This window comes from Heterodontus francisci, chromosome 3 (assembly GCF_036365525.1).
Source record: "Heterodontus francisci isolate sHetFra1 chromosome 3, sHetFra1.hap1, whole genome shotgun sequence".
Lineage (NCBI taxonomy): Eukaryota > Metazoa > Chordata > Chondrichthyes > Heterodontiformes > Heterodontidae > Heterodontus > Heterodontus francisci.
In genome coordinates, this window is record NC_090373.1 from 52912746 (window position 1) to 52939999 (window position 27254).

Consider the following 27254-nt stretch of genomic DNA (forward strand, 5'->3'; position numbering starts at 1 on the left):
TTGTAAGGTATAATGTGGTGAGTATGGCAAAAGCCTCCAGCTGTTAATAAGGAAGGCTTTGTAGAGTCGACAAGGCTGTGTTTGTCGTTGTTGTTTCTGGTGCCTAGGTCGATGCCGGGTGGTCTGTCCAGTTTCATTCCTTATTGACTTTGTAGTGGTTAGATACAACCGAGTGGCTTGCTGGGCCATTTCAGAGGGCATGTAAGAGTCAACCACATTGCTGTGGGTCTGCAGTCACATATAGGCCAGACCAGGTAAGGACAGCAGATTTCCTTACCTAAAGGATATTAGTGAGCCAGATGGGTTTTTACAACAATCAACAATTAGACTAGCTTTTTAATTCTGGATTTTTACTGACTAAATTTAAATTCTACCTTCTACCATGGTGGGATTCAAACCCATGTCCCCCAGAGCAATACCCTGGGGCTCTGAGTTACTAGTCCAGTGACAATACCACTCCGCCACTGCCTCCCCTTTAAAAATGCATACATACAAAGTTTTTCTCATCAACTACATCTTGGAATCCAAAACAAAATCTATGAATTACTCATTTAAAAGTTTCCTTAAGTATTTTTGATTTGATGAGCCTTTTTAGACTATTTCTTTAATTCCACACCATAAATACGAGAAGGTGGGGAAAGGGAGAAATCGGTTATTCCTTTTTTTTTTGGTATTTATTCATTCACAGGATGTGGGTGTTGCTAGTAAGGCCAACATTTGTTACCCATCCTTAATTGCTATGGATATGGTGATGGTGAGCTAGCCTCTCAAACCCCTGTGCTCTATGTGGTGTAGGTATACACTCATGGTGTTGTTGGGTAGGGAGTTCAGGATTTTGACCAAGTGATGATGATGAAACGGTGATACAATTCCAAGTCAGGCTGATCTGTGGCTTGGAGGGGAACTGAGAGATGATGGTGTTCCCATGCACCTGCTGCCCTTATTCTTCTGGGCAGTGGAGGTCATGGGTTTAGGAGATGCTATCAAAGAAACCTTGGTGCATTGCTGCAGTGTATCTTGTGGATGGTACATACTGTGAGCCGTATACGGATGGAATGGATGTTTAAGGTGATGGATGGGGTACCGATTAAGTCGGTTGCTTTGTCCTGGATGGTGTCAAGCTTGAGAGTTTTTGGAGCTGCACTCCTCCAGGCAAATGGAGAATATTCCAGCAGACGCCTTGTAGATGGTGGAAAGGTGGCTTTGGGGAGTTAGGAGGTGAGTTACTGCAGAATTCCCAGCCTCTGACCTGCAGTATTTGTGTGTCTAGTCTTAAAATCCATATAAACATTCACTGCATTTCCTTCATCAACCTTCTCCGTTACTTCATCAGAAAAATCAATTAGATTAGTCAAGCACGATCTGCCTTTTACAAATCTGTGCTGGCTCTCCTTAACTAACTCAAAACCTCTCCAAGTATTTGTTGATTTTGTCCTGATTATTGTTTCTAAAACCTTACCAGTACGGATGTTAAACTGACCAGCTTGTAGTTACCAGAACTGTCCTTACACCCTTTCTTGAATCGGGGTGTCACATTTGCCACTCTCCAATCCCCTAACACCTCCCCCTATCCAGGGAAGATTGGAAGATTATGGCAAGCCCTTTCACTATCTCCAACCCCACTTCCTTTAGCAACCTGGGATGTAATTCATCCGGACCAGGCGATTTATCCAATCTAGGATAGCCAGCCTTTCCATTACTTCCTGTCCCCTAATTTTCACGCCATCCATTACCTTCATCATCTCCGCTTCTACCCGGATTTTGTTAATTTTATAAGGGCTTCTTGGTGCCACATTCAGTCAAATGTTGCCTTGGCGTTAAGGCCAATCACTCTCACCTCACCTCTGGAATTCTGCTCTTTAGTCCATATTCAGACCAATGCTGTAATGAGGTGTGGTGCCGAGTTTTCCTGGTGGAACCCAAACTGAGTGTAGGCGAGGAAATTGGTAAGTGCCCCTTGATAGCAATGTCGACGACATCTTCCATTACTTCTGATGATTGCGAGTACTCTGAAAAAGCAGTATTTGGCCGGATTGGATTTGTCCTGCTTTTTGTTGGCAGGAGATACCTGAGCAACTTCCCACTTTGTCAAGTAGATGCCAGTGTTGTAGCTGCAGTAGAACAGCTTGGCTCGATTCCTGGATAGTTCTGGAGCATAAGCCTTCAGCACTAAAGCCAGGAAGTTGCTGGGGCCCATAGCCTTTGCTGTATCCAATGTGCTCAGCTCTTTCTTGATATCACATCAAATTGGCTGAAGATTGACTCTGTGATGGTGGGGACCTCAGGAGGAGGCTGTGATCCACTACTGACGAAGATGGTTGCAAATGCCTTATCTTTCTCACCTACATTCTGGGCTCTGCCATCACTGAGAATGGGGCTGTTCATGGAGCCTCCTCCTGCCGTTAATTAATTGTCCACCAACATTCACAACTAGATGTGGCAGGACTGCAGAGTTTCAATCTGATCTGTTGGTTGTGGGATGGCTTAGCTCTGTCTATAGCATGCTACTTCCACTGTTTAGCATGTAATCCTGTGGTCTAGCATCATCAGGTTGGCACTTGATTTTCAAGTGCACCTGGTGCTGCTCCTGGCATGCTCTTCTACATTCCTCATTGAACCAGAGCTATCACGTGGCTTGATGGTCATGGTAGAGTAAGGGACAGGCTGAACGATGGGGTTACAGATTATGGTGCAATATAGCACCTCACAGATACCCAGTTTGGAGCAGTCATATTCAGAGATTTCCCATGTGGCACAGTAGTAGTGTCACACGACACGATGAAAGGTGTCCTCAGTGGGAAGACAGGAGTTTTGTCTCCACAAGGACTGTGGGGTGGTCACTCCTAAGAATACTGTCACACAAATGCACCTGTGACAGGTAGATCGGTGAGGTCAAGTAGGTTTTGAACTTATCTATTTCGTCTCGGCACCTGCTGCTCAGGACTCAGCCAGTTCGATCTGTGGTGGTACAACCAAGCAACTTTTGTAGTGGGCATTGAAGTCCACCTTTCTACCGTCATTGCTTCCTCCAAGTCTTCAACATAGCACAGTACTGATTCATTAACGTGATGCCGTAAGATTTCATGTCAATGTTGTGGACTCCCAGGCCCACTTCCTCCCGACAGTATTCCACCGTGCCACCACCTCTTGTGAGACCATCCTGCCTCTGGGCCAGGACATATCCAGGTATGGCGATGGAGGAGTCGTGTGATTATGACTATGTCAGGCTGTTACTTGACCAATCTGTGGGACATCTCTCCCAATTTTGGCGCAAGTTCCCAGATGTTACCGCGGAGAACTTTTCAAGATTGACTGGGCAGGGTGTGCCTTTGGCTTGTCCGAATCCAATGCCGAGGTCGATGCTGGGTGGTCCATCCAGTTTTATTATTACATCTTTTTGTAGTGATTTGACACAACTAAGGGACTTGCTAGACCATTTCAGAGGAAAGTCAGGAATCAAGCACAGTGCATTGGATCTGGAATCACATATAGGCCAGACTGGGTGAGTTTTCTTCCCTAAAGATCAGTGAACCAGTTGTGTTTTTTTTTTACGACAAGCCAGTAGCTTCATGGTCACCATTACTGATAATAAAATAAACCTGAAACAAAAAACTAAGTGAATTCAAATTCACGAACTGCATGGTAAGATTTGAACTCACATCTTAGATTATTAGTGTCATGCTACGTGTATGTGTTTGAGAAAGTGGTAGTTGATTAATATGAACGCACATTCTCTTATTCAGTCGATAGTTTGGAAAAGACAGCATTCAAATTACCAGCGTAGATTTTTCTACCATAGTGCAGCCAAAATAAAGTCAAAAGAGACATGAATTACATAAAACAGGCAAAGCAATCTAGGCTTGTGGTAGGAAGACATGAAGCAAATTATTTTCCATAGTTAATGAGTTACTGGTTTTGTTAAAGTTTATTTGTTCTGTAATGGGGTTTAAGTTTCTAAACTCATTAGTGTTAACGACTTATCAGTGGTGGCTGAAGAACAGAAAAATTTCAAATTTAAACAAAATGTTCCTCGTTATTTCTTGTTGAATTAAAACCATAAGTTGACACACATTTAGCTGAAACTATATAGAATTTATAGTTTTTGGTTAAGAAATTGAACATATTTCTTGCGTGCTTCCAATTCATCAGCTGGGCGATAGTATGGTGTCCAAACAGGCTCTCCAACAAACAGTCTCATAGCCTTTACACAGTTCTGCAACATAAAAATCATTGTTACCATATAAACTGCTGCTGTCGGCTACAAATCTGTTTTCAGCTACAAGGCTCGGGTCTTATGTAGTTTGATTACTTTTATTTAGCAAAGGAAAGTAAACATGTTAACAACTAGTAAAATGCATGTGGGGTTCCTGAAACAGTACTCAGAGGACCCGATTCTGGGTGCTCCCCAAGATCTCAATCTTGGTCAGGCCAGCACAAAGATACTGGAGAGGACAACATCAGAAAAAAGTCAACTTGACTACTTTCTAAAGACCACGCCAGTTATACAAAAAAAAACAAATTTCAGAGGCCCAGCGATAGTTCAATTATCTGAAGGTGTATGGTTGGAAGAAAAACAAATTCCTACTTCTGCCTGAATTAGGTTTAAAGTTTTGTGCACCTGTTGCCATTTTTAAAAAAAAAAGTGACGTCAGAAAAACTCAATTAGATTAAACAAGATGTTTTGAACTATTTGCCAAACCAGAACTAGAATTTACATAGCCCAGTAATAGACAAAAGCAGTCTTTAATGTACCTGTCAACTAACCATAAAAACTACAAAGTGCATCAAAGCATTCTCTTGACAGCACACAGATATTAATTTATTTTCTTTCGCGCCACCCACAATCAAATTCAACACACAATGGAAGGTGCAGAGGCCCACAGGACCAGTTTTGTCACCTTGTGTGCCTAAAGGTCTTACAGAGTGATATTAGTCAATTCCAGGTGCATCACAAACCTGCAGGAATGGCAATTGCTTGGAGTCTGCTGAGATTTGAGTTCAATTTCCCTCTTCCCCCCCAAATATTTTTCTTTAAATCCTTTATCAAACAATTTACAGGGTTATGGAAGTCTTCAGATCTGCCACTGACCCCTGCATAAAGGAATCTTTTCATAGCTATATTCTAGCCTCAATTGAAGTACACTGTGTTTCAGATCCAGAGAGAGTACTGTAGTCATAATGTGATATTCAGTAGCCACATTGCATGCACACAATACGCAACTTGCACCTTGAGAAGGATTTTCCCTGCAGGCTTTGGAATCCCACCATCAGTCTCAAATGTGGGTCAAAAGCTGCACTATGTGGGAAAGTGTCACTCAATGTGATTTTCCCCAGGGCAGCCAATTAATGGCCAGAGGGTGGGCTCGCTGTCCAATTAAGGACAGCAGGCGGAGTCGTGAAGCTGGAGGGCTAATCAGAGGCTTTCCAGCTTGAAAGGAGCAGCAGTCTGCAATGGAAGGTAAGCAAGGGAGAGGGCGCTTCAAAATGGAGGTGCCCTCTCTCCAACATTCTTAATGTTTAAATAAGAAATTGCAGGGCACTGCGGCTACTGCAGCAAGCAGGCAGGCAGGCAGGGAGCCTGCCAATGGGAGGCCACCTCCAGGTAGCTAAGACTGGCCCCCGTGCCTACAGAGTCCTGGATGTTGAATGGAAAATCCCAGTCAGCCTCTGTTGACAGGCTGTTAATTAGTTTAATCAACTACCCACCATGTGTGGACAGGCAGCACTGCCCCTTCCACACCGCCCCTCCCCCTCCCCTATTCCAGCTCCAGAAAAATGACCCGGGATGGGAACTAGCATGCCTGCCAGCAGGGCTGTTTTTAGCATGCGCCCGCCTTCATCGAGGGGTCAAAATCGAGCGCTGTTCATTTTATTTAAAGCCAGAGTAAGTCTTCTACTATCATCACACTACACCAAGCTCTCGTCCTCTCATGCAAACAAAGATTAAATTTAGCTGCAGAATTATTGAAGTTTTTCACAGAAATCTGAGGATTTTGCCTCAACCTTCTTAAATTCTTCAAACTTTATAACCTTTTGTCAGGCTGTCAGTTTATAACCTTCAGTGAGTTATTCATTTACTCCTAAATTCAATAAAAGTGTTATAGACATTAAATATGTTAACAGGAATAATTTTCAAAAAAAGCAGTTCCAGGACTTGTTTTTCCATATGTTAAAAAAGGGAGATAATCATTGCTTCTTTGATAAGTTGCCACAACCTCTGGATGATACCAAGAACAAAAAACTAGAATTACCAGACACTCAAAATACTGGGACTATTTCCACTGCAGCAGGGGGAGACTACAAAATGCTGCGATACAGAGGGATCTGGGTGTCCTTGTACATGAATCACAAAATGTTAGCATACAGGTACAGCAAGTAATTAGGAAGGAAAATGGAATGTTGGCCTTTATTGCAAGGCGGATGGAGTATAAAAGTAATGAAGTCTTGCTACAAATATACAGGGCACTGGTGAGACCACACCTACAGTACTGCATACAGTTTTTGTCTCCATATTTAAAGAGGGATACACTTGTATTGAAGGCAGTTCAGGGAAGGCTGACTTGGTTGATTCCTGAGATGAAGAGGTTGTCTTACGAGGAAAGGTTGAGCAGGTTGGGCCTATACTCACTGGAGTTTAGAAGAATGAGAGGGGATCTTATTGAAACATAAAAGATTCTGAGGAGGCTTGACAGGGTAGATGCTGAGAGGATGTTTCCCCTCGTGGGGGAATCTAGAGCTAGGGGGCACAGTTTCAAAATAAGGGACCTCCCATTTAAGATGGAGATGAGGAATTTCTTAACCTTAGTAATTCTCTTCACCTGATAGCAGTGGAGGCTGGGTCATTGAATATATTCAAGGCTGAGTTCGCCATATTTTTGATCTACAAGGGGGTCAAGGGTTATGGGGGGCAGGCACGAAAGTGGAGTTGAGGGCACAATCAGATCAACCACAATCTTACTGAATAGCACAGCAGGCTCGAAGGGCCAAATGGCCTATTCCTGCTCCTATTTCGTATGTTCTTATGTAGACTTGATTAGAGATTTTTTAAACTATAAATGGTTTTGAGCAGAGTGAATTGGCAAAGTCTATTTACTCTTGAAGAGTTGGTGATGAGGGGTATTCAATTTGAAATTGTTACTAAGAGGGGTTGGGGAAATTTTTTTTGTACAGTTATTCGAGCATGGACTGCTTTGCCACAACGAGTAGTTGTCAGAGGACCATTTCATCTTAACATTTGAGGTAGAGGTGAAGAAATGGGGAGAGCGCAAAGCAGCGAGATTAGCTCGAAAGAATTAACATACATGATGGAATGAATGGCCTCTTTCTGTGCTACAAAGCTCAATGGTTTGCTGCCAGCATTTGCATTAGGAAACTATGCCCAAGACATTAAAAACAGAATTAACCAAACATCGTGAAAGACACAAGATCCACAGGTCTTGATTGTACGATGGGCTCAAGAGTTTCCACTTTGGGCATAACCAGCAATCAGAGTGCAAAAGGCACCCAAAAGTACGCTAGTTTTGAAAAGTGTTTTCTTCCCCTCGATTTTCCACTCAAACTCTTTTGCATATCAGCAAACAGAAAATCTGCCATGAAACAATACAGCATTTCAGGCAGCTTTTTAAAATGTTATGAAAAAAATGCACTTCAAAAATATTTCATAATATATTTAAACGCAGTAACTTGGTGCAATTTAATTAATACAGCTGAAAATGGGTTTATCGCAGAAAATAAGTATTTTTAATCAGTGTCAAGCCACCATCTGTGAGCAACCCCATTTAAAGTTATGAAAATAATGTAAAAATACAGAGAACTATTTCCTAGTTATATTGGGGTGCAGTAGTCAGTCTCTTAGTACATTTATTTTCAAGAGTCAAAAGTTTTTAAACATTCCTATCAGTGTCCTTGCTCACAACAGAACCAGCTTCACTTTTACAGCTTCCTCAAACAGCAGAAACTCCCAATGGTGATTAATTCATTCGGGGGTGGGGTAGTTAGCCTCTTTCAACAGCAGGGTCTGCTTCCAACGCTAAGCTCTTTAATCTAACAGAAAAGATTCACGGATACTCGATTTGCAGTGGGCGTAATTTGTGCTTAAAATTCCTCATTCTTGTATGCCAGTTTCGGGTGAATTACGGCAAAGTAACCCGCACAACCAAGGAGAAACTCTACCCCAAGATATGGAGCAGTGTCTGATCATAGGTTCTTTTATAAGAAAATAAGAAATGAGGAGTAGTAGGCCATTCGGCCCCTTGAACCCGCTCCTCCACCATTTAATAAGATGATGGCTGATCTCTGACCTCAACTCCACTTGGCTGCCCGATCCCCATATCCCTTGAAACCCTTTGAATCCAAAAATTTATCGATTTCAGTGTTGAATATAGTCAACGAATGAGCATCCACACCTTCTGGGGGTAGAAAATTCCAATGATTCACAAATTACCTCTCCTCCCAGTCCTAATTACTTATCCTGATACAACCCATAGTTCGAAACTCTCCAGCCAAGGGAACCAGCCTCTCAGTATCTACATTGTCAAACCTTTTAAGAACTTTATATTTTTTATTGACATCACCTCTCGTTATTCTAATCTCTGCTTCTTTGTCTCAATATCCATTTTTTTCTTTAAACCTCGGTGTAGTATCTTAGGATAATTTTCTAGGTTAAAAGGTACTTTCTTTCTTTCTCTCTCTTTGGCCTCCTTGTCTCAAGAGACAATGGGTAAGTGCCTGGAGGTGGTCAGTGGTTTGTGAAGCAGCGCCTGGAGTGGCTATAAAGGTCAATTCTGGAGTGACAGACTCTTCCACAGGCCCTGCAGATAAAATTGGTTGTCGGGGCTGTTACAAAGTTGGCTCTCCCCTTGCGCTTGTCTTTTTTCCTGCCAACTGCTAAGTCTCTTCGACTCGCCACTCTTTAGCCCTGCCTTTATGGCTGTCCGCCAGCTCTGGCGACCACTGGCAACTGACTCCCACAACTTATGGTCAATGTCACAGGACTTCATGTCGCGTTTGCAAACGTCTTTAAAGCGGAGACGTGGAAGGCTGGTGGGTCTGATACCAGTGACAAGCTCGCTGTACAATGCATCCTTGGGGATGGCCAAGCCATCTCAAGTGCCGCCGGCTCAGTAGGGTGTATATGCTGGGGATGTTGGCAGCCTAGAGGACTTCTGCGTTGGAGATACAGTAATGCCACCTGATGCCAAGGATTCTCCGGAGGCAAAACGTACTATAGAAATGAGAAGTATTAACATTGTAGAATAAGCTTCTCCTCAATGCCTCAGTTGGTTCGGGAGTAGCTAAACTATACAGGCAAGAGTATCAAATTTAATCTCTGATCTAGACAGATAGCTGATCTCACCGTGCATGGTGATGGGGTTGTTATAATGGAGATTAACACCCCTGGATTGGGAATGTGGTTTAGGAAGAAGAGGAAATCAATGGAGGGCTCCCATTCCTTCTTATTTTCTAGTCACCCTTGCTGAAGGTGGGTGTGGGGACATTGGACAAGATTGGTCTTAACAATCTTGGCCTGCCTCACTCAAATAGCCTGCTGATGTCCAGTCAAGGGTTACACATGAAGATTGACCACCTGGTCGAGGTATCAGAGGGCAATGGACCCTCGGACCCCAAACTGCAGCAAGGAGAAACCACCTTTAGACATGGAGAGGAGAAAATTTGTGACAAAGAAGAAAAAAACCACACAAGAGCAATCCACCTTCTATATTTTCTGACACTCAATTCAATCAATAACGTTCCTAGTACAGAGAGCTTTCCGTTTAACAATAGAGTATTCTCTTTCTGGATCAAGTAGTACTATGCAGCACTTGCAATTATCTGTAGAAAGGAGTCTGAGCAGCCACTAGTTGTCTGAACGGCTCAGAACATTGAGTACATCTCAATTCTCCCAATACTTATATCGTTGATGCAAACCATGTTCTACCATGTAGCAGAGCAATCTTAATGCACATTACAGGACACAATGGATTCCATGTCCTTTTTTAGTACAGGCCCTCCAGGTCATGCATGCTGTAAAATGAACATTTCTCAATTACATTACTAACTTGTAGCTCCTTCCGACCGACTATATAACACATGGTGTTATTAGCAAATATTCAAATGAGAACTTTGAAGGCTGTAGTGGAGAAAGGTTCCAGGTGAACAGTAGCTGAATATGGATCAGTCCGTCCTACATGCTACATGTTCCAAGAAAGCTCGTCAAGCGCAAGTATTTTAAAAATATTGTTATTAAGCTTTCAAGCAAATGCCACCATCAACAGCATTAACATTACCTGTCTGACCTCCGTGGTGATCAATAAACTCAATGATGCTGTCTGTTAAAACTTACATTCTCGTCCAACGTGAATCGATGATAGATCCCCGCAGGGAGTGTTATCATGTCTCCTTTTGTCATGGCAATTCGGATCCATTTGTCATCTTTATCTCGCACATCGAAGTATCCACTCCCATTGAGGATGTAGCGAATCTCTTCGTCCAAGTGAATGTGCTCCTGGAAAAAGGACCTAATCTAAAAAAAAAAAGTGTACACAGTTGATGTCAAAAATAACACTGGCACGATTTAAGGATTGTCATCTTTTAATTCATTCCTGAGTGTCTTACCTTGCCCAAACATAATTTTTTTTTAAACTTCCATGATTAGTGTCTGCACAGCAGTGAGTGCGACAATCTGAATCAATACTGTTCTACGATCAGCTGATAGGAGGCAGGTTGCTGTGCAGCAGCAAAGTGGCCCAGGAGAGTGGCTTATGATCTTCCTCCGCTATAAGATGGTTGGTTTGCTGCACGGTAGTGGAGAAATCCAACTAATGAACTGTTCAGGATTCACTGCGAAGAGGTCAGCTCAAATGTCAGTGAGCTGGTGATTCAAACTCAGCTAGGAATTATCTATAATTATATTTTTGCCATGTTTTGTGAAACGTGTTGACATGCACACAAGAGTTGCCAGGCTGAAAATTTTGAGTTCTCTATGCTAGGCAGCACGATCATTTTGTTTCAGCTACTTTCTTTCAAACACAAACAGCACATTCTGATGTGATAAAATATTCCTTTTGATTCAGTACAGCAATAGCTCATTTGGAGGGAGAAAATCTTTTTACATCAAGCACAGAGGAGGGTACTGAAAGGTTTAACCAGTCAATCACCAACCGCAGCAACATTCAGATCATACAGCAATGCTGCCTCCTGCTGACCAAATGAACAAACAGCAGGCTTCTTTACTTCCAAGACAAAGGCTGGAATTTTACCTCATCAACTCGGGCAGCCGGGTCCCCGGCATCATGACGCCAGATCGTCATTTACCGCTCAAACAGCCGGCGAGATGAGAATGTCGCTTGCCGTCCAATTTAAGGTAACTGATGACCAATTGAAGTAATTAAAAAGCCAATTGACAGTCATTTTACATCTCCCCGTGCCATTTTACATTCTGTGCATGGGCCACAGACCCGGCAGCTTTAAATGAGCGACAACTGCGGTCTCACTGAAGGAGTTTCAGGTCCTGGAGTATTTCTGTTTTGTGTGTTTTATTTAGCAGTAAATTCCAAGGTCTGGGCTGATATTGCTGGCTCACCAGGACTCACTTGAGTGATTAATACTCCTTGTAGGAGCACAGCTTCTGTGATTTATCCCAGGGAGGGGAGGGGGGGGGGGGGGGTTGCTCGTGCCTGTCCTTGCAACAGGCAGCAAAAAGCTGTCCCCGATACATCTTTGGGACGCTGCTGCCATGGGCATTGTTAACTCTGGAGGAGGGTCCTCCAGCAAGGAAAAGATCGGCACAAGGAGGGACAGGCGGCCAAGTGGCCAGGGAAATCAGCGACCTGCTGGCCAGCTGTAGCCTGGAAATGGGGGAGGGGCAGAAGGCCACAGAGTGTGCCGGGAGCAAACACCCGCGAGGAGACGAGTCTACCCAGTAGGCAGGGTCTACTGGCAACGGCTGAGCTTCCTGCAGACGTCACAGCGCCAGTGCCTTAGAAGACTGCGCCTGTCCAGAGAGACTGTGATATCTCAATGGCGGCAACGGAGATCATCTCCAATTGCGTGGGTGGCCATCCAATGCCGGTGGCACTAAAGGTCTCAGTCGCTCTGAACTTCTATGCATTAGGCTCATACCATGCTTCCACAGGAGACACGTGCGGAATCTCCCAAGCATCAGCACAGCACTGCATTAAGGTGGTAACTGATGGTATATTCAGGCAGGCCATCCAGTTCATCAAGTTCAAGACTGATTAGGCCAGTCAGGCCAAGAGAGCCACAGGCTTCAGCGTCAATCACAAGGAGTGATTGACTGTACACATGTGGCCATCAGAGTTCGTGCAGGTCAGCCAGGGGCCTTCATAAATCGAAAGAGATTTCACTCGATGAACGTGTAACTTGTCTGTGACCACCATAAGGGTATATTGCAGGTGTGTGTGTTTGTTATCCTGGAAGCAGTCACGATGCATTCCTTCTCTGGAACTCCCAGGTGCCCGCACTATTCAGCCCCCCTGAATGCCTGCAAGGATGGCTACTTGGAGACAGGCGTTATCCGCTCATGGGACACCTGTGAGGAACCCACGGAATGAAGCAGGGGAATGATACAATGCAAGCCATGCAACCACCAGAGTCACCATTGAACAGACCCTAGGTCTTCTGAAGATATGATTTAGGTGCCTGGATTGCTCAGGTGGTGCCCTTCAGTATTCACCAGCAAGGGTATCTCACATTGTGGTTGTCTGCTGCGCCTTACATCACCTGGAGCTGCAGAGGGGGGAGGCCCTGGATGCTGAGGTCATTGTTCAGCATGAGGCATCCTCGACGAGGAAGGTGAAGGGTTTGAGGAGGAGGAGGGGGCACAGCCACCTGGACGTCCGGGGAAAGCAGTTGGAGGTTTGCAGGAGTTGGGTGCAAGGGAGGCTCGGGAGGCTCTAATACTCAGGCGTTTCTCCTGATCAGAGGCTCATGACCCATGCAGTCTGCCAGCCACTGACATGTCAATCTAAATTCAGGCATTCATATCTACTGGAACCCCCAAAAGCACTCACCTGCAAGGGCAAATCTCACCTTTCCCTCTAACACACTGTGGTCCACTGGTGCACCTCCCCAAAGTCTCCATCTCATGCAGAAGAAAAAGTTCACTTCATACATCATCACTTACTTGAGATATAAATAAGCAAAAGGAGAACTCGAAAGTTTGCAGAACGTTGCACAAATATTAACACAGATCAAAATCACACCAGTGAAACCTAAGTGCAGTTACAGAGATTTCTTAAATCTTTTCCGAGTGCTCCTGCATGTTGATCCCCCTTCGCCAGAGGCAGGTGGCTGATTAAGCTGCCCCATGGCTTGGGATGACCTTGGCAGCCACCCTCTGGCTGCCCAAGGCTGTGAGTGCACCCGCATGTTGAGGTGACCCTGAGCAGTCTCAGGACTACCCTCTGTTATCCTGGCATTCTGAGTTGCTAGTGTCAGTGGCAGCGGGGACAAGGGGCCGCTGTATGCATCAGGAGCGCCCCGAGAGGAGCCCCCAGATGCAGACTGCTGTTGCTCCTCTGCCATCGTGAGGTAGATTTGTGCCTTCCTGCTGACCTGAGAGGGATGGGAACCTGGAGACCCCCCAGGCACTTCATCCCCATCTCTCATTGCCTCTGATACATGGAGCTCACTGACACTGCGAAAGTGTGCAAGTCTCTGTGCATCTCTGGCTTCCACTTCCCAGACCACAGCCCCACATGGGTCACGTTAAATTCCAGCCTAAGTCTCAATTTTCAAAACTACAGTACTTTACAAAATAAGACTTTCATTTTTATAACATTTTATTAGTGATTGACATACAATCAATTACTCTGAAGTGGTATCTGTTACGCAGGCAATGCGGGACCACATTTATGCACAGCAAGATCCCATTCAGCATCAATGAGGTGAATGGCCCACTACTTTGTTTTAGATAGTAGCATTTCAGGGGTAAATAATGGCCAGGTCACCAGGAAAGCACCTGTCCTTCTTCCAAAAATGCCACTTCACATCCACCTGAGCAAATAGACTTTGATTTATCATCACCCAAAAGGCATGTACCACACTTCTTCAGTACTGTACTGAAGTGTCAGTTTAGATTCTGTAGTGGGGTTAGGGTAAGAACACTATCAACTGAGCCAATCTGGCATTTAAAGAAACACTTGAATTTACGTAGAACCTTTTCCGACCTCAGAACATCCTAAAGTTCTTTACAGCTAATGAAGTACATCTGAAGTGTAGTCATTGTTGTAATGTAGCAAAGGTAGCAGCCAATTTGCACATAGCAACGTAAAAATGACCAGATAATCTATTTTTTGGAAGGTGATTGAAGGATAAATATTGGCCAGGACACCAGGGAGAGGTTCCCTGCACTCCTTTGAAATAGTGCCATATGATCCATACATCCACCTGAGAGGGCAGAAGGCTCTCAGTTTAACAACTCATCTGAAAGATAACACTTCCGACACTGCAGCACTCCTTTAGTACTGCACTGGAGTGCTGGCGCAGAGTCTGCGCTCAAGTCTCTCGAATGATACTTGAACCCACAACCTTCTGACTCAAGAGGCGAGAGTACTACCAGTGAGCCACTACAACCAGATTACTCTTCTAAAATGGACTAACAACTTCATTATAAAAAAAGTCAGGCAAACCATAAAGTAAACAATTACCTTTTCCTCATAATTCGGCAACGTATCTTTGTGTATATTTACTATATCCATCCAGGAGTAATTCCTCTCTTTGCGAATCTTCTGCAGCTCTGGATCTTCCTCATACTTATCAGCATCCAACTGCAGAGCAAGAACACAGAATATGTAGTAAAATGAGAAACTACAGCAGGGCGACCAGTAATTTTAAAAACATTCCAAAAACCCGCCTGGAACAACAACAGGAATGATAAATGATAGTCCAAATTTTATCTGATGAAACCTTTCTGACAAGGAGACTTTTTAGGGCTTTGATGCACTAAATGTCAACGATACTACAAATTTTACAGATTAGTAACTAAACTACAAATATGAGGTCTATAAGAATATGATGTAGAGTCCCTCCATTATTGCTAACTGATACAGATTAACTGTGTTAACTTACACTGTCAGCATAAACTAATCATCTTGATTAATTCCAAAAAGGCAGAATTTTTTCTTATACTCATATCTACCGTCAATTTTTAAATCCAGCTACCTTTTGTTACTTTTTATTTTCCTTTTTTACAATTATTTTAACATTCTTCACTTTTTATGTGAACTTGTTCCTGATCTCCAAGCAAGAAGTCACATAGAAATGCCAAGTAGTGCCCTGATCTTATAGACTGTTATCTGAAAAGGAAGAATGTGCAGGGTTACGGGGAGAAGCCAGAGGAATGGCACTCAGTGAATTGCTCATTTGGAGAGCCGGTCCAGACACGATGGGCCAAATGGCCTCCCTTCTGCACTGTAACAATTCTGTGATAAACCTTCCCCAGTCCAAACCTCTCGGAGAAAAAGTCAGAAAGAAAATAAGCAGCAAAGCAAATTCAAAAAAGGTAAAAATTGAGAGAGAGTGAAGAACAGGATGGAAGGAAAGAAAAGAACAATTGCATGTGCGACATGTAGCATGTTAGAAGACTTGCTAATCAGAGAGGGAACTGGAGGAGGACAAACTTACAAGAAAGAAAGAAAGGGACCGTGCGATTTAGAGACAAATACACGCTGTCTCAGATATACAGAGGCAGGCAGAGAGAGAGGAGATAAAGACAGGAGGAATAGAAAGATTTGGACTGGGAGATGAGCATAGAGACAATTATGAGACATACTTTTTGTTTTGAATAATTGAGCACATGAAAATATGAAGTAAAACATTAAAATTAGCAGGCCCTAGAATTCAATATATTAACATCAAGTCAACAAAACTTGAAACAGTAGTTCAGAATTAGCTGGCTGTATAGATTGGAAGCAGAATGAAGAGTATTTTCCCATAATCCTTTTATTCTTGTCTGCAGCAACAAAAAAGGCTAGAAAACAAATATTTCTGATTTTTGAAAATTGAAAGAAGTAAATTTGGAGACAAGTACTTACTGATAATCATGTGCCTGGTACTTCATTTCAATTTGGATACAAGTACATAGATTAACATCTCTGTACGGAAAAAGTACATTAGATGCATGGTTTTATAAATAAATGGCTACATAATCGCACTTTCATTTTTATGGGAACTTATAAATTAATGTAATTTCGTGTAGTGATGCACCAAGTTCTATGATTGAAGCATATTACAGTGTCATGCATGAGAAGTGGCAAGGGAACAAAGATACTCTGCTTGAGGTTACATCCTTAGCACTAAACCATTCTCAATATGTTTCTCCAGGGTTGCTTTCACTGCTTGTATGTTCAACTGTGCAATTATGGTATAACTTATTGCAGCCTGGTTTGTCACATATACTTTCCAGTATAGTTTTTCCACTTCTTAAAAAAAAAAAATTATTTCATCTTTTGTACCTGTGGTAATGCCGGTTTCTTGTAGTGTGTTGCAACTCTATCACCAGTGTCATAACCGTGCTGAGAGGAGTGCACTGTTTATTCTCGTTCCACTTCTCCACGGGTCACAACATATATTTAAATTTTCCCACTTACCGATACAGTCAATCAGAGAATCCATTTTTATCCCAGAATAAAACACAACAAAATTATCAGATTATAAAACTAGTCTTAACCATTAATGAAGTAAAGCATAAACACACAGATTGAAATATTAAAGTTCCCTTTTTACCTTAGCCCCTCACATTCATTGTTTTTAAAGCTCTATTACAGACAAAAAACACTTGGGCTAAATACTTGTTCATTCTTGAAGAAACAGCAGATGAGATTATGTTGTGTTTCAAAACTGGCATACTGTCTGGCCTCTGAGTACAGGTAGACGGTCACTGGGATCTTTTAGAACAGTTCTTTTCAGGCAGTGTTGAGAATTAGTTTAGCAGGCTTTTCTTCAAAGACAGAAGACAAGATGAGTTGACACAGTGGACTTCTCAGGGTCTTTTAGAGAGATGCTGGAAAGCTGAGCTGGGGTGTGGTCTTCTCTCCTTCCTTGGGAATTCTCTTCTTTCCTTGGAAGTTCTCTCCCTTTTTATATAGTTCACCTGCAACTCAAAACAATTCAAAAGCATAACTGACAGAAGTCAAAAGGTTGACCTATCAATCTTGACCTGTCACTTCTTTGTAAACAACGTCTCCAGATGTCCAAATGTCTGTTGTTTATAGAGCTGGAAGTCAGGTGGTTTCCCAGAAATGCTGGTTTTCCTCACAAAACCTCTCAGTGCCCCTTTCAAAAAACATTTCCAGGGACTGTTTTTCAAAAGTCAAGTGGCCTTCACAAGCACCCCCCCCCCCTTTTGAAAACCCCAAAGTTTAACATTTCTTCAATCTTACAAAAATGAATCCTCAAAAAATGTATTTAACAAAACATAGAGGCACTTTCGTAACACCAGTCATTAGCATGTTGTAGGAATGGAGACCATGTCCTTTCTGCCCGAGTTCATTCATCCTCACAATTACCTGCAGCCACATTATGAATTTGGTGTCCACAGGAAGAAAGGCACTGGAGCATGGTGATGGTAGGCTGATATCCAAGAGGAGATGATCAAACTTATTTACATAGCCTAGAGTCCACCAAGTCCTGAGGAAGTACCTCTTCTGTAAAGGTCACTCATTTTTATGACCTCATGAAATCTCACAGTTTCACCTCAAAGTGGGCAAGGAAACCGCCTGCTGATTAATCTGATGAAGTCTGGGAGGAGGGAATGAATTACTCCACGTTGAATATCACTTGGAGGCACCTTGGCTTGAAAATCAATGGAAGAGGACTACAGCCAGTGAAAGAGAAGACAGAAGCTATAGTTAATGCCCAAAGCCAAAAAATATATCCGAGCTCAGACCTTTTCTAGGTATAGTCCAATACTACTTGCGATTTCTGCCTGAGTTTGCAATGGTGTTAGCTCCACTACATTAGTTGTTGAAGATAGATATGAAATGGCAATGGTCTAAAGCATAAGAAGCTTACAATGCATACAAGAGAAGCTTGACGAGTGATGCATTGTTCCTTCATTACAACACAAATCGTGACCTGAAGCTGACATGTGATGTTTCAAACTATGGAGTTGGAGCAGTGACCAGTCATGTCATGGACGATGGTCCAGAGAAGTCCACAGCATTTGTTTCATGTACCCTGACCAAGAGTGCACGCAACTACGTGCAGATAGAAATCGAAGCTTTTAGAATCATCTTCAGAATCAAAATATTTCACCAGTTTTTGTTGGGTAGAAACTTTACGCTAGTAAAAGATCATAAACCTCTGGTAGCTAACCCTAGGACCAAAGTCTGCAATATTGACAACAGCAGGGTCAAGGATGCAGCAGTGGGCTGTTCTTCTCTCACAGTATGACTACAACATTGAATATCACAGTTTGAAAGAGAATGCTATCACTGATGTACTGTCACATTTGCTGTATGAGGACTCAGAAGCAGGCTGTGAAGGTGCAATCTTCACAATAGGAATAGTAGATGATGAATTTCCAATCAGTGCAACTGAAATTGCAGCTGAAACAAAAAGACTCAGTGTTGAAAAGAGTCTACAAACAGACATTGAATGGATGGACAGAATTTGATCATTGTTTAGATGAGGAACTAAAACCTTTCCACAATTGTTGCAATGAGCTGTCATGTGAACAGGGATACATTAAGTGGGGTCATAGAGTGGTAGTACCTAGTTTAGATTCTGGCTGAACTCCATACTGAATACACTGGAATAGTCAGTATGAAATCCATAGCAAGAGATTTTGTTTATTGGACTGCCAAACACTAATGAAGTAGCCGGCCGTGTCCTAAAGAACATAGCTGCTAGACTGGGTCTGTGGTAGGTGGTGAGGGAACCAACAAGAGGTAAAAACCTACTTGACCTCACCAATCTACCTGTTGCAGATGCATCAGTTGATGACAGTATTGGCAGGAATGACCACCACACAGTCCTTGTGAAGACAAAGTCCCATCTTCACACTGAGTGTAACCACCATCGTGTTGTGTGGCACTACCACCATGCTAAATGGGATAGATTTCGAACAGATCTAACTATCTAACTCCTCAAAACTAGGCATCCATGAGATGCTGTGGGCCATCAGCAGCAGCAGAATTGTATTCAACCACAATCTGTAACCTCATAGCCCAGCATATCCCCCACTCTACCATTACCATCAAGCCGGGGGACCAACCCTGGTTGAATGAAGAGTGCAGGAGGGCATGCCAGGTGCAGCACCAGGCATACCTAAAAATGAGGTGAAGCTACAACACAGGACTACTTGCGTGCCAAACTGCGGAAGCAGCATGCAATAGACAGGGCTAAGCATTCCCATAACCAATCAGATCTAAGCTCTGCAGTCATGCCACATCCAGTCATGAATGGTGGTGGACATCAGCTGCTTCATCAACTGACAAGAGGAGGAGGCGCCACAAACATCCCCATCCTCAACAACGGGGGAGCCCAGCACATCAGTGCAAAAGCCTCGGCCTCCTCCTGAGCTCCCCAGCATCACAGATGCCAGTCTTCAAACAATCGGATTCACTCCATGTGATATCAAGAAACGGCTAAAGGCACTGGATACTGCAAAGGCTATGGGCTCTGACAACTTTCCGGCAATAGTACCGAAGACTTGTGCTCCAGAATTAGCCGCACCCCTATCCAAGCTGTTCCAGTATAGCTACAACACTGGCATCTACCCCACAACCGCTTGGGCTGATAAGTGGCAAGTAACATTTGAGCCACACAAATGCCAGGCAATGATGATCTCAAACAAACGAGAGTTTAACCATCTCCCTTTGATGTTCAATGGCATTACCATCGCTGAATCCCCCACTATCAACATCCTGGGAGTTGCCACTGACTAGAATCTGAACTGGAGCAGCTGCATAAAGACTGTGGCTACAAATTGCCCAAGTATGTCCTGTGCACAAAAAGCAGGACAAATGCGACCCAGCCAATTACTGCCCCATCAGCCTGCTCCCAATCATCAGTACGGAAGGGGTTGTCGACAGTGCTATCGAGCGGCACTTGCTCAGCAACAAGCTGCTCACAGATGCTCAATTTGGGTCCTGCCAGGGCCACTTAGCTCCAGACCTCATTACAGCCTTGGTCCAAACATGGACAAAAGAGTTGCATTCCAGAGGTGAGATGAAAATCATTGCCCTTGACATCAAGGCAGCATCTGATTGAGTATAGCATTAAGCAGCCCTAGCAAAATTGGAGCCAATGGGAATTGGGGGAAAACACTCCGCTGGTTGGAGTCAAACCTAGCACAAAAGGAAGATGGTTGTGGTTGTTGAAGGTCAATCATCTCACTCCCAGGACATCACAGTTCCTCAGGGTACTGTCCTCAGCTGCTTCATCAATGACCTTCCCTCCATCATAAGGTCAGAAGTGGGGATGTTCGCTGATGATTGCACAATGTTCAGCAACATTCGCGACTCCTCAGATTCTGAAGGAACCCATGTCCAGATGCAGCAGGACCAGGACAACATCCAGGCTTGGACTAATAAGTGGCAAGTAACATTTGAGCCACACAAGAGCCAGGCAATGATGATCTCAAACAAGAGAGAGTTTAACCATCTCCCTTTGATGCTCAATGGCATTACCATCGCTGAATCCCCCACTATCAACATCCTGGGGGTTGCCACTGACCAGAATCTGAACTGGAGCAGTCGCATAAATACTGTGGCTACAAAAGCAGGTCAGAGGCTGGGAATTCTATGACAAGTATCTCATCTCCTGACTCCCCAAGGCCTGTCCACCATCACAGTTGAGCATGCTGTTCAGCATTTGTACTGCTCCGGAAGAGTACCAATGCAGCTAGTCAATGGTCCACCAGGAGTGGAAGCAATCGTGCATGATCTTAGTCTATGGATGTGGAGATACGATGGAAGATGCCATCACAGACCATGATTGGAATCTAGTGAGACTGCTAGAGAGAGCTTGCCAGATGAACTTGGAAGCTGAACATGAAAATGTTGCAGCTGAAGCTGACTGAAGTCAGGTACACAGGTCATTTACTGACAGTTAAAGGACTATCACCCTGATCCTGATAAGGTGGGAGCTGTAGCAGAGATGCAGCAACCAACAAATGTGAAGACAGCTCAACAATTTGTTGGATTTGTGAACTATCTAGCTAAGTTCTTGCCCAATCTGCATCAGGGTGTGAACCTCTACGCAAGCTCACTGCAAAAGGATGTTCAGTGGTATTGGGGCATAGAACAAGCAGCAGCTTTCACTTGCATCAAACAACTAGTGACGACAACACCAGTACCGTGCTGAGGTACTATGGTGTCAACAGGGAAGTCACCCTGCAGTGTGATGCCACTGAAACAGGACTTGGAGCAATGCCCAAGTAGCAAGGACAACCAGTTACGTTTGCACCCACAGCGTTAACACAAACTGAATGACATTATGCATAGATCGAGAAAGTGTGTCTAGCTATTCTCTCTGCTTGTGAATTTTTCAACCAGTACCTGTTTGGGAGAGAGAAAGTGATGGTAGAGTCTGACCACAAGCCAACTCAAAGTTTGCCCAATGGCTTCTGTCTGCTCCAAAGCATTAGCAAAGGATGTTACTTCATTTGCAGAGATATCACTTGGAAGTGAAGTACAAGCAAGGGAAGCAGATGTACCTCACCGACATGCTGTTGAGAGCTGCGCTCCCATTTAAGGAAGTTGATGCTAGTACACAGAGTGCAAAATCTTTCAGATTCAACAAGAAGCAACAGCACGACATGCTCTGGAAGTCATCAACCCAGTGGAGACGTTGAATCTGACAGATAAGCGTCTTGCTCAGATCAAGGAAACTGCACCACAAGATGCAACTCTTCAAGTGTTTCAGGAAGGGAGATGAAAGGGACTATAGTTATTATCCCTAAAGAGATGAGAAAAGAGATGCTGAAGCACGTCAACACAAGCCATCCAAGAATCGAGTCTAGTCTGAGGAAGGCAAGAGAGGTGCTCTACTGGCCAAACATGAGCAATGAGATTAAGGACCACATCAGCCAGTACAGTGCTTGCAATGAACATAAAACTGAGGAAGCTAAAGAACCCTGCAGGACTCATGACATCCCAGACAGACCATGGATGAGGCTTGGAACAGACGTCTTCACTCTCACTGCAGCTGACTATCTCGTCACAGTCGACTACTATTTGGATTATTGGGAGTCACACCAGCCAATATCAGCAACTACCAGCGAGATCTTAGAATGCCTGAAATCGCACTTCAGTCCTCTTGGCATTCCCGACATTGTGATGAACAACAATGGCCCTCAGCTCACAAGTGAAGAATTCAGACTTCATGAACGATTGGGAAATTCAACACTACAGATCATCTCCACACTATCCCCAGTCAAATAGAAAGGCTGAGGCAGCAGTGAAAATTGCCAAAAGGATCATAAAGAAATCTACTAGATCTTGCACAGATGTGCACAAGGCAATCTTAGAGTGGAGAAACACACCTACTGAAGGCATGGGAAGTAGTCCAGTTGCCGCACCTCAGACTACTTCCCACAGCTAAGAAACCACTGAAGCCAGAAGTAGTAACAGGTGTGAGGGACAAGATTATAGTGCAACAACAGAAAGACAAATGTCACTTTGATAAAATTGCCAAATCATTGCCAGAGCTGACAGTTGGAGGGCAAACATTCAATGCATTCAAGAAAAATGAGCCTACTTGGCAACCTGGGACTAACATAAAGAAGTCGTCACCTCAGTCGCACCAGGTGAAGTTGAACAACCAGATCTATCGTTGCAACAGCAAACATCTACGCTCAACTGGAGAAGCTGCTCCTTCACATCAAATAGCTAATGAAACAGATCTGAGTTCGTCCACTGTAACAAGGGACTGACCGACCATCATAGAGTCATAGATTCATTTACGGCATACATAGAAACATAGAAAATAGGAGCAGCAGTAGGCCATTCGGCCCCGCTCCACCATTCAAAAAAGATCATGGCTGATCGTTTAATTCAGTACCCTGTTCCTGCTTTTTCCCGATATCCTTTAATCCCGTTGGCATAGGAGGCCATTCGGCCCATCGAGTCCATGCTAGCTCTCCATGGAGCTATTCATTCAGTCCTACTCCCCTGCTCGATCCCCATAGCCCTACAAGTTTATTTCCTTCAAATACCCATTCAATTTCCTTTTGAAATCATTGATTGTCTCCGCTTCCACCACCCTGTGGGCAGCAAGTTCCAGGTCATTACCACCCGCTGTGTAAAAAAAAGTTCTTCTTCATATTCCCTTTGCATTTCTTGCCCAAAACCTTCAATCTGTTCCCCCTAGTCGTTGTATCATCAGTTAATAGGAACAGTTTTTCCTTGTCATAATCTTGTACATTTCTATGAAATCTCCCCTCAATCTCCTTTGTTCGAAGGAGAACAAACCCAGCCTTTCCAGCCTAACCTTGTCACTAAAATCCCCCATGCCTGGAATCATTCTGGTAAATCACCTTTGCACCCTCTCAAGGACTCTTACATCCTTCCTAAAGTGTGGTGACCAGAACTGGTCACAATACTTCAGTTGGGGCCTAACCAGAGCTTTACGTCAGTGGTAGGGAAACTATTAGAGAGGATTATTCGGGACGGGATTTACTCCCATTTGGAAACAAACGAAATTAGCGAGAGACAGCATGGTTTTGTGAAGCGAAGGTCATCTCTTACTAATTTGATTGAGTTTTCTGAGGAAGTGACGAAGATGATTGATGAAGGAAGGGCAGTGGATGTTATCTATATGGACTTCAGTAAAGCCTTTGACAAGGTCCCTCATGGCAGACTGGTACAAAAGGTGAAGTCAGACAGGATCAGAGGTGAGCTGGCAAGATGGATACAGAACTGGCTCGGTCATAGAAATCAGAGGGTATCAGTGGATGGGTGTTTTTCTGAATGGAGGGATGTGACTAGTGGTGTTCCGCAGGGATCAGTGCTGGGACCTTTGCTGTTTGTAGTATATAGAAATGATTTGGAGGAAAATGTAGCTGGTCTGATTAGTAAGTTTGCGGATGACACAAAGGTTGGTGGAGTTGCGGATAGTGATGAGGATTGTCAGAGGATACAGCAGGATATAGATCGGTTGGAGACTTGGGCAGAGAAATGGCAGATGGAGTTTAATCCGGACAAATGTGAGGTAATGCATTTTGGAAGGTCTAATGCAGGTGGGAGGTATACAGTAAATGGCAGAACCCTTAGCAGTATTGACAGGCAGAGAGATCTGGGCGTACAGGTCCACAGGTCACTGAAAGTGGCAACGCAGGTGGATAAGGTAGTCAAGAAGGCATACGGCATGCTTGCCTTCATTGGTCGGGGCATAGAGTATAAAAATTGGCAAGTCATGCTGCAGCTGTACAGAACTTTAGTTAGGCCACACTTACAATACTGCGTGCAATTCTGGTCGCCACCATACCAGAAGGACGTGGAGGCTTTGGAGAGGGTACAGAGGAGGTTTACCAGGATGTTGCCTGGTCTGGAGGGCATTAGCTATGAGGAGAGGTTGGAAAAACTCTGATTGTTTTCACTGGAACGACAGAGGTGGAGGGGCGACATGATAGAGGTTTACAAAGTTATGAGCGGCATGGACAGAGTGGATAGTCAGAAGCTTTTTCCCAGGGTGGAAGAGTCAGTTACTAGGGGACATAGGTTTAAGGTGCGAGGGGCAAAGTTTAGAGGGGATGTGCGAGGCAAGTTTTTTTACACAGAGGGCAGTGAGTGCCTGGAACTTGCTGCCAGGGGAAGTGGTGGAAGCAGATACGATAGCGATGTTTAAGAGACATCTTGACAAATATATGAAATGGAAGGGAACAGAGGGATATGGGCCCTGGAAGTGCAGAAGGTGTTAGTTTAGGCAGGCATCAAGATCGATGCAGGCTTGGAGGGCCGAATGGCCTGTTCCTGTGCTGTACTGTTCTTTGTTCTTTACAGGTTCAGCGTAACTTCCCTGCTTTTGTACTCAATGCCTGTGTTTATGAATTCCAAGATCCCATCGCTTTACTAACCACTCTCTCAATATATCCTGCCACCTTGAAAGATCGCTGCACGTGCACTCCCAGGTCCCTCTGTTCCTGTATACTCTTTAGAACTGTGCTATTAAATACGCATTGCCTCTCCCTATTCCTTTAACCAAAATGCATCACCTCACACTTGTCTGTATTAAATTCCATCTGTCACTTGTCTGCCCACTCCACTAGCCTATCGATATCCTGTTGCAGGCAGTTCATATCATCCGCACTGTTTGCCACACCTCCAAGTTTGGTGTCATTGCAAATTTTGAGACTCTACTCTGCATTCAAAGACTCAACTCATTTACATAAAGCAAAAAAAGCAGTGGTCCCAGCACCACTTTCTACCATCCTCCAGTCTGAAAAACAACCATTTACTCCGACTCACTGTTTTCTGTCCTTAAGCCAATTTTTTTTAATCCAATTGGACACTGACCCTCCTATTCCATGAGCCTCAATTTTGTTAATCAGACTTTTACGTGGTATCTTATCAAACACTTTCTTAAAATCCATACAAACATCCACCGCATTCCCTTCATTAACTTTCTCTTTGTTACTTCATCAAAAATTCAACTAGTCAAGCATGATCTGCCTTTTACAAATCCATGCTGGCTATCCTTAATTAACTCAAGCCTCTCCAACTGTATGTTGATTTTTTCCCTGATTATTGTTTCTAAAACCTTACCCACTACTGATGCTAAACTAACTGGCTTGGAGTTGCTTGTACACCCTTTCTTGAATAAGGGTGTCACATTTGCCACTCTCCAATCCTCTAGCGCCTCCCCCGTATCCAGGGAAGATTGGAAGATTATGGCAAGCCCTTTCACTATCTCCAACCCCACTTCCTTCAGCAAACTGGGATGCAAGCCATCCGGACCAGGTGACTTATTTATCCTAAGCATAGCCAGCCTTTCCGTACCTACCCCTTTCAATTTTTACCCTATCAATTGTCTCTACTCTCTCCACCTCTACCACTATTTTGTCTTCCTTAGTGAACACTGATACAAAGTACTCATTAAGTATATTAGCCTTGCTCTGGGCCTCTGCAATTTTTCCCCTCTTTATCCCTAGTTCCCTATGGCCTAGTTCTCACTGTTGAATTCACCTGCCACGCATCATACACCCTCTTTTTTTTTGTTTCATCATAATCCCAGGCCCGGAGGTCAACCATACGCCAACCAACACAAGTGAGCAGCAACAATCAACATGGCAGCAACAATCCCCAGAGAAGGAATGCTAGCAACATCACCCAAGGAACCAGCAGACACCAGACAACCAAGCAACAACTTGGACATGCATCATAAAATGATCTGAACACTTTAAAGATTGTGTGCGAAATGCGTGTGTCAGGACAGAGAAATCAAAAATGACAAGACTTTTTTTTAAATGAAAAGGGGAGTGTATGGATAAGTAATGTTGTACACTTTGGCTTGCCCTATACATGGGGCCTCTGATGTCATGATATGTCAATACTTTTGGCAGTAGCCATTTTATACAACAGTTGGAACACCGCCCAAATATATATCACAATCAGAAAGGTGTAAGAAAATAGGAGGCATTTACCCCAGGAACCTGTTGTTAACCCCGAGGTCACACAGCTTCCAGATTGTAGATGTTATTGAGAAAGAGAAAAAAAGTTAAAACAATTCAATATCCAGACATGCGGAAAGTGTGGGGGTGGGGGGAGAAGAGTGGCAAGTTAATGACAGTGTCAGAGTTGGTCACTTTTGTACTCCGGTTGGCTAACTTGCTGAACACTTGGGGGCATGTTCACAATTGGAGCACTTTATAATGGGCGATCTCGGGAAAAGTAACAGCACAAGTTCGTGCAAATGCAGCTTTAAAAACACGGCCCCGTTTGTGCGAACAGAAGTAAAATTTCAGACATTTGTGGCAAGTAAGGTTGCATTAAAGCAACTTTCAATTCTAACGGGAGAGAGCTCGGAGCCAAGCGCAGCCTCTCCGTCCCTGAGCTGTATTACTGGCCTCCCTCACCTTCCAGTACAAGATGCCGTATCGCTGCAGCTCTTTCAGAGTCACCGCTACATTGGGCTGCTGCTTGTGAGGTTTCCGCTGATCGTCGGCCGAATCGTCCATGTACCAGGCTTCCATGTCGCCGGCTGCCTGCAACTCACCGGCCTTCCTGTTGAACGAGGACAAGTTCCAGCGCCGCCCCCTGCAATGGTTTGGTGAAATCACGTGCCCCCAG

The 27254-nt window shown here is 43.9% G+C and overlaps 1 protein-coding gene across 1 annotated transcript; it reads right to left on the reverse strand.

The window, feature by feature from the left end:
* On the reverse strand, positions 1-27254 carry adi1 (acireductone dioxygenase 1). Its single transcript, XM_068022211.1, has 4 exons — positions 27041-27254; positions 14670-14789; positions 10343-10522; positions 1-4213 (listed from the first exon to the last, which is right to left on the reverse strand). Exons 1-4 carry the CDS (start codon positions 27155-27157, stop codon positions 4094-4096), a joined length of 537 nt encoding a protein of 178 aa, XP_067878312.1. The 5' UTR covers positions 27158-27254; the 3' UTR covers positions 1-4093.